General features: G+C 45.2%; 1 protein-coding gene across 1 annotated transcript in view; it reads left to right on the top strand.

The window, feature by feature from the left end:
- The first annotated feature begins 565 nt into the window (after nt 1–565).
- TRHDE (thyrotropin releasing hormone degrading enzyme) overlaps nt 566–8264 on the top strand; it is a 392366-nt gene continuing 384667 nt past the window's right edge. Inside the window, exon 1 of the mRNA XM_077775259.1 lies at nt 566–1317. Coding sequence (XP_077631385.1) covers nt 566–1317 — 752 coding nt within the window. The remainder of the gene's footprint in view (nt 1318–8264) is intronic.

Raw genomic sequence — 8264 nt, 5'->3', positions numbered from 1 at the left:
CCAGGGTGGAGGAGAAGGCTCCTTCAGGGGGGATTCCCGGCGCAGCTCTGCGGCCCTGGGACTTCGCCCGGCCGGTTCACCCCGCTCTCTCCTTCCCCGGCCAGCCGCTCGCCCCCGGCTGCGGAGTGCATGGCTCAGGCGCCTCCGCCGCCGCCGCCGCCGCCGCCGCGAGCACAGCCCACCCAGAGGACTGAACGCCACCGCTGGAGTGCGGAGAGAGAGCGGAAGCCCTAACTTCCCTCTCCATCGCTCCCAGTCCTTTCTAGCAGAGGACCCGTTGGAAGGCTCCCGCAGAAAGGCGGGCGAGAGCGGGGCGCAGCGGAGGGCGAGCCGGGAGCCGCAGGCGCACAGGGGCGGGGGCAGCATGCGCCCCGGCTCCCCGCGCCGGCCTGAGAAGTAGCGCGCGGTGGGGCGAGCGAGACGCTCCCTAAGTTGGGCGCGTCCCAGAGCTCGCAGCCCCGCGCCTCGGCCCCGGGGGTCCGGAGAGAGGCGGGGCTGATGGGGGGCGCCCGGGCTGCAGTCGCCTGCGGCCAGAATCCGTCTTAAANGAGGAGGAGGCAGTGTGATGGCCCTGGACGGCGAGCGGGGGGAGCAGGAGGAGGAGAAGAAAAAGAAGAAGAAGAAAAAGAAGAGGAAGAAGAAGAAGGAGGAGGAGGAGGAGGAGGGGGCCGAGAAGAGCAGCTCACCCGGCGCTGCCACGATGGGGGAGGACGACGCCGCGCTCCGGGCCGGCGGCAGGGGGCTCCCGGACCCGTGGACGGACCCGGTGGGGGGGCGACCCCGCACCACCGAGCGCCACNGCAACGCCAGCCTTCCGGGGCCGGCCCGGCGCAACCACCACGCCGGCGGGGACTCCTCGCAGCCCGAGGAAGGCGGGGAGGCCACCCCGGGGACCCCGTCAGCCCAGCCGCCGTCGGAGCAGGAGCGGGAGCAGTGGCAGCCGTGGACGCAGCTGCGCCTGTCGGGCCACCTGAAGCCGCTGCACTACAATCTGATGCTCACCGCCTTCATGGAGAACTTCACCTTCTCCGGGGAGGTCAACGTGGAGATCGCGTGCCGGAACGCCACCCGCTACGTCGTGCTGCACGCCTCCCGGGTGGCGGTCGAGAAGGTGCAGGTGGCCGAGGACCGGGTGGCAGGGGCTGTCCCGGTGGCCGGCTTTTTCCTCTACCCGCAAACCCAGGTCTTGGTGGTGGTGCTGAACAGGACCTTGGACGCGCAGCGGAATTACAACCTGAAGATCATCTACAACGCCCTGATCGAGAACGAGCTCTTGGGCTTCTTCCGCAGCTCCTACGTGCTCCACGGGGAGAGAAGGTAGGGAGGGAGGCGGTGCCCGGCGCCGCCCCACCCAGCCGGGCTGCTCTAGGGGCTGGGCGGCCGGCGACCCCAGGGACCTGGCTGGCTTCTGAGACCCGAAGAGCAAAGGGTGGGGGAAGGAAGCGTAAGGTGGGGTAGACCATCACCCAGAGCCCTTGGGATCTCGCAGATGCCCGGGCTTTCACTGCTGCGAACTCCACAGACTCACTCACCGGGGCCAAACAATGAATGCCACCCCCTCCTTAGTCTGAAGCCCCCACCCCTCAAAGTTCCGTAGCCAGCGGCGCGCTGCTAAGGAGCTAAGAAGCCAGCTCTTCTTAAAGGGTAGTGTGAAATTTGAGCGATACCAGAGTGGCATCAAAAGCCTGCCAAGATACCGTCCAGGGAGGATCATGAGGGCCAAAGGCCGGGCACATTCAAGTAAGAGGTCAGCGCAGGGCAAAATCCCTCCCCCGCCCCCAACATGCCCACCTCCCCTATTATCTGACAGGCCCAGAGTAGAGAGTGAGTTTTGGCTGCTTAAAGTTTTCCAAAACTGGAAGTTGAGATTCACAGGTCCAGGTGACAGAGTAAGGGGGAGGCTGACAGGGGTCCCGGGCAGGCTGTCATGGTCCATGCCAGCGAGAAATTTCCTTGCAAGTGCTGCCAGCTGTCTCTTAACACAGAGTGACTCCAGTTTTTTTGTGTGTGATTGTTCTTGAGTTACTGCCTCTGGAAATGACTCCAGTGATGAAAAGAGGGAAAGCTAGCATCAGTCTCAAATGCCTTGTTAATGAGTGCCTTTGATGCTTCTTAGATTTGGGCAGTCTTTTATTCTTTATTTTTTTTGAGAGGCTGTGGGGCTTTTCATCACTTGTTTAGAGCTCAGACTTTGGAGTCAAACAAAAGTGGGTTCGAATCCCAGATGCAACTGTAGATGTGGTGAAGGCTTGAAGAAGCTGATGAATCTGTCACCAGTTGCTGACAATGACTACCTTTAGTGCTTATCCAGCTATGTATGTTAACTGACTTATACAAGAATCCTATGGAAAAGGTGCCATTGAGGACACTTTTCTGTCTTATAGATAGGGAAATGGAAGCACAGAGAAGTCAAGTCATTTGTCACATTGTGAGCTGACAAAGCAGGGATTTAGACCAAGCAGTTTGACTCCAGAGCCCAGACTTTTAGTTTTAATTTGATGATAGTAATAGTAATTCTCTCCTCATAGGATTGTTGCAGGTGTCCATGAGCAAATGCATTGAAAAGCACTTAACCCATACCTAGGCATAGAAAGTTTATTATGAGTGTCCTGTGGTAGTAAGCATTCAAACATATTGTTGGATGAATAAACAAGCGATTCTTGCTGTTTGCCCTAATCCATTGCATTTAGAATAACTTTGATTAATTAATTGCACGACTAGAGGGCCAGCAAATAACCACAATAAACTTAAGAAACCGACAATCTTAGAAGTAGAGGCAGGTTGGAGATTAGCAATGATGCCCCTCGCAGAGCCTCCACGGTTCTCAAATGATTTTCACAACAGCAGAAAACTGAGGCTCAGAGCAGCCCAGGGTGCTTGAGATCAGCAAGAAGCTTGTCAGTGGAGAGGTAGGACTCCTTTGGTTTTCTGATGGGCCAGGGCTCATGGTATTGGTGAACTCACAGAAGTTGTCATTATATTGGAGACTGGGAAATTTCACTGTGTTGTAGGAAAGACACGAAAGTTTTATTATTTATAGAGTGCTATGAAGTAACCTCAGATAAATTTTCCAATGTTTTAGTAGCTGTGTGATAGCTAAAGCCTTCTATAAGTGAATGTATAAATTATTCACTTTCAAACTCCTACAATCAGATGTGGATAATTTCAACCCTCTTCCACCACTTCCTTCAACATATTCTGAACAATACAGATTAAATATATTTTTTAAAACCCTCAATCATATCAGATATGGGGGGAAAGGCATATAAGGCAAATTTGCATGTTCTGTTTGGAAACAAGCTTATGTTGAAATGTCAATAGTGGGAGTTGCATATCATTACTGATAACTCTTGTTCTAGTGAAATAAATACTTCCCACAAATCCTGTTTTTTTTGAGCCATGCCAAAGTATATTTGGTGGAACTGAGCTTGTTTTGGTCAGTGCTTTCAAATTAATAGGACTCTTAAAAAGACCAGATGTTTCTGCTTGACCCTTAGCTGATTCCTTGTCCCCCTAGTGCATATTTGTGTTCAAACTCTCTCCCAATTTTCTCCCAAAGATGTAAATGACTTGGTTGAAAGTTTAACCTAGTGCGCATGTGGCTAAACTCTGTATCCCAATAGAAAATCAGGAGTCAGTATTTCTGGAGCTCTCAGGATGGTTATTTTCTAAACAGCAGCTTAGAGAAATTCCTTGTTACTCTTTACGTTTTTTTTTCCCTTCAATACCAGAGTGAATATGATAATTTCTTGAATGTTTATAACTGGAGTTGATATGGGAGAGGCAATCTCTAATAAGCCATTTCACAATTATGTTAATATTACACGTATTAAGCTTTTTTAAAAATTTTTTGATTGCTGTTACTATGAGTGCTTCGAAACTTTTTAAACATACCAATGTCAGGAACTCAGCCAGGTTTGGACTTTGGTTGGTGATGATTTTGTCCCCCAAATTCTCTGTAATCTGTCGTTTTAAAACACACTTTCCAAGAAGACATAGATACAAATTGTAAATTTTCATTTGATTAATGATGAAATACCTTGATACTTAGTCATAATTTTTGCCAATTCAATTATTGGATAATTTCTGTGACAAAAATAAATACTTATTCTGTGAATGAGGAGTCACAGTGAACAACTAGAGATATTTAAAGAACAATACTACAATTCAGTCCACCTTATTTAGCTTATATGGAAACAAGACCTTAATACCCAGTCAGTCTGGTTCTTTGGTTTTGGTTTACTCCTCAGAGATCTCAGAGAAGGAATTTGGGTGAGGGCAGGAAAATTAGATTTCACTACTGCTATATATCTATGACCCCCAGAAGGTTTTATCCCCCACTAGGTGTTGAATGGGGCCTGGTTTTGTCCTACAGGGAACACTTACCATCCCTAGTTCCCATTCTGCACTGGAGAAGGGTAGAGGATGGACTACTTTTTAAAGCCCAAAGCTCCTCTCCTTTCAGTTGATCATTTGGCTAAAGGGAAAATTCACCACTTGTTGAATATTGAAAGTAAATAAATTCTCTTGGATTTGAAATGTTTGCACATGTCAGTAAGTTATCTCCATTAGGCAGAACACATACTCATTTTTTCCCTCAAGTTGGTGCATGGCAGGCGGGCAGATAAAAAGGGTGTGTATTTATGCCATAGTTTCCTATAGTAGAATATACTTGCTTAGAATTAGGTATATGTTCATTTACCTGAAGTAATTGCCGCTTTCGGGTAGCCAGATGGCAAGCATATCCGTGTTCAAAGTAGGGTACCTTATTTAGAACCAGATGGTTGGACTGAAAGAGGAAATTTACTCAAAATAAATGAATATTTTATTCACTTTCAAAAGGGAGACTATTTTTCTTTGACAAACTTTGATTGGGTCTATACCATGCCACAGTTACAGAAGACAAAATGAAAATAAGTGGTCTTTTTCTCTAAAGGATTATTTAAGGAGAAATCATGATCTCCAAGTAAAATAGGAAAATAACACTGTGGTTCTCAAGAGAATTGCAAAAAACTCTTTTGCAGAAATCTTGTGGAGAGACTAGAAGACTTTATGGACAGGAATTTGATCTTTTGTGGTATTAGTGTACATGATACATAGTATTCTGGACTGAATTAATAAGCTTGATACTTAATAAAAACAAGAAAACCACCACATTGCTTTTATATTGAAAGCAACCTCATTTCTCCCATTCACTCTGGTGAGGAGCTATCTTTACATGAGCAAGCTGGAGTTCATGTCTCTTTGCTCCTCTGTAGAAGGCTCTGAAGTGAAAAAATTGTAAAAAACCATTTGTTTCTGTGAAAAAAATTTTTTATGATTCCTTAATGGACTTAGCTCATTGCTTTTCTGTCAGGCACACATAACCATATGGCCAACCCGAGTCCAATGCTGGATTTTGGTCACAATTCAGAATGCTACCAATAGACTTAATCTATGAAAATAGTTTTACACGTCTTTCTTCAGTTAATACTGCAGTTAGGTATGAAAATCCATACAATTGGTGTTTACCTTGATGATTTTTCCATGATGCCATCTGATTTGATTACCCTGGATAGTAATCAAATATATACTTTCTCTGAAAGAGTTAATTAGTTTTTATTTATTCAAAGTACTCTGAAGCCTAAACAGGGCCTATCTGCTCTGGATCTCTTTTGAACAAGATGGACCTGTGACTGTTTTTCTGGTATTTGTTTGGTTTACATAGCATGTTTATTTCCTCAAACCAGTCCTCACCAATGGGATGGGAATGTGCTTGAGGCAATAGTATAGGGTGATGGTTTAGGTTTGCTGAGAATGGGGACATTTGTCCGTGTGATGACAAGAATAGAACTCCTTTAAGCACATCTGCAAAGAATGGTATAAAAGGAGCAAGGAAGAAATGATTAATCTTTAATACGTAAATGTTTTACAGTCTGTGAGGAAGGGTGTTCCTCATCACCCCATGTTCATTCTCCCACCGGCCAGCAATGACAATCGTCATCACTGTCAAAGTGATCAACTTCCTTTTACTTGTTTGTCCGTTACATGCTTTCAGATTTGCAACAGTGCCTGGGTTCCTCCAGAGTTCTTCAGAGTTCCATGTCATTCTGCTTTTTGCTACTAGAGAGTGGATGGTGTCTCCAGCAAGTAGACTCTCACTACGCTGAGTGGGTGAATATAAAGATAAAAGATACTCCTCACTCTCCTCAGTTTCCTGGCCAATCTGGAATGATTCATGTGGCCACAATGGATGGTGGTGTTAGGAATAAGATTGGCAAGACAAGGTGGGGCTGAATTGGGGTGAGGGGCCCCATGCTTACCCCTCCTGACTTCCCTGCTCAGTTACTGAAAAAAATGAGTGGCTGGGTGGTTTAAGAAGCTCTAGCACTGGTTCAGAGATGGAGTGAATTGATCCCTCCGAGTGTAGACCTACGTTCACTTGCGGGGTGAAGTTTTAGTTTAATTATTCAGATCTTTCCCTGTGACTACGCAGCTGAAAAAAAAAATCAGAGGACTGGATAGAAAAAGAATGAAGTTTAAAGGTTATCACTTTTGGTTGCTTTTTACTTCTTCTAAGAATAGTTTCAAGCCACTTTTGGTTGTGTTGCTGGATGGAAAAGATGTGTGTGTGTGTGTTTAGTGTGTTCAGGGACTCTGCAACCAGGGTGCCTGGGTTCATGGCCTGATTCTGCTATTTATTAGCAAAGCTAGCTTTATGACCTTGGCCACATTTCCTAATTGTTCTGTGTCTGGTGTCCTCATCTGGAAAATGGGGATAATGATACCCTATTGTACAGGGTTATTGTGAGGATTACATAAGTTAAGCATTTAGAGCAGTATCTGACAAATGGTAAGCACTTCCGTGGGTATTAATACTATTATATTATTCTATGACTGGAGATCTGTTATTTGCATTGGTACAAGGTCGTATAGGGTCAATATTCTTACCTTGGGGTTTCCCCTTACTAGCAAGACAGGGAAGAGGTCATCCTTGTGGACATTGCATCCGCTGCTCTTTGTTTCACTCTGCAAGCAACATTCAAAACACAGGGAGAGGAGCAAGCAGAGCCTTTCCACCACGAAGAAGAGAGTGAAGGGAAGCGCTGTGGTATTGCCCAGCTAGAGAAACCCCATGCTTGGTCCAGACACGGTGAGACGGAGAGGGCCGAGAGAGCAGGAGGAGAATAAGGAAACCAAAGGACCGGACACCTCTCTGATTATGGCACTGCTGTCCATCAGCAGTGAGGATAGCAGAGGTCAGGGGGTTGCCTTCCTTGTCACTGGAAGTTGGCACATCAAATAGTAAAACCCCAAGTACCAAGGGAAAGGTACACCAGTCATTAGCTGTTGTTCCCAAGACTTTGAGTTCTGACACTATCAGTATTTTATAATACTTACATAATGCTTTGCCTCCTCCTGATATTAAACAAATGAATTTCAGACACTAGTTTAGTTATGCTTATGAGAACCTAATATTATGGCTCACAAAGGTAATTTTAGTGCATTCATAATACTCTTCATCAATGGTGATCGAGCACTCAGGACTCATTTTTGATAAGGGTATTTAGTACATAAATAGGAAAACAATTATGAATATTGTGCTCTGTTTTTATAACACGATTATTCACATATGCACCACTTCCTCCGTACATATTGCTGGCATTATTGCATTATGTTTTTAGTTTACTTGAATGGTTACTTAAAAAAAATAGATTACACGCTTGCTTATAGCACTGAATATTCAGCAGGAGTACTTTTCTTCTGAAATGGCAGAGGTTTAATGACTCATTGAAGTACATAAAAACACACAGTCTAAACAACGACCCATTTTGGCTTAAAATGTTTTGTCATTGAGTAATAATTTGCATTTTGATTAACAACCTTAACTTTAAATGGGACATGTGTAACTTCCATGACCTTGTCACTGAGTCCATTTACTGCAAACAGTTGAATAGTAACTAGATGTTGTTCCATTAGAACTTTTTGTTAGATCTTGGGAGTTTTTATCATCAATCTGAAACTCTTGCAACACCAGGCAGATTGCTATTGTGATGGAAGCAAGTTCAAAGATCACTTTTTCACTGCTGTATGTGTGGTATGCATAAATGTGGTCCAAGTGGAAACCTCTCCAATAGGGCATGCCATTTGTGAGGTTCTCTTGGTTTTGATGGGCTCCACAGAGAAAAGCCATGAATCAATCTGAATGCTAACAATGTCATGCAAATGTTGGTTTCCTCTGCATATTTTAACTTTATGAAAAGGCAAACTGAAAATAATGGAAC

The sequence above is a fragment of the Crocuta crocuta genome, unplaced genomic scaffold, assembly GCF_008692635.1.
Source record: "Crocuta crocuta isolate KB4526 unplaced genomic scaffold, BGI_CrCroc_1.0 scaffold97, whole genome shotgun sequence".
NCBI lineage: Eukaryota > Metazoa > Chordata > Mammalia > Carnivora > Hyaenidae > Crocuta > Crocuta crocuta.
Note: the sequence above shows the minus strand (reverse complement) of the source record. Positions and strands in the feature narration are given on the sequence as shown.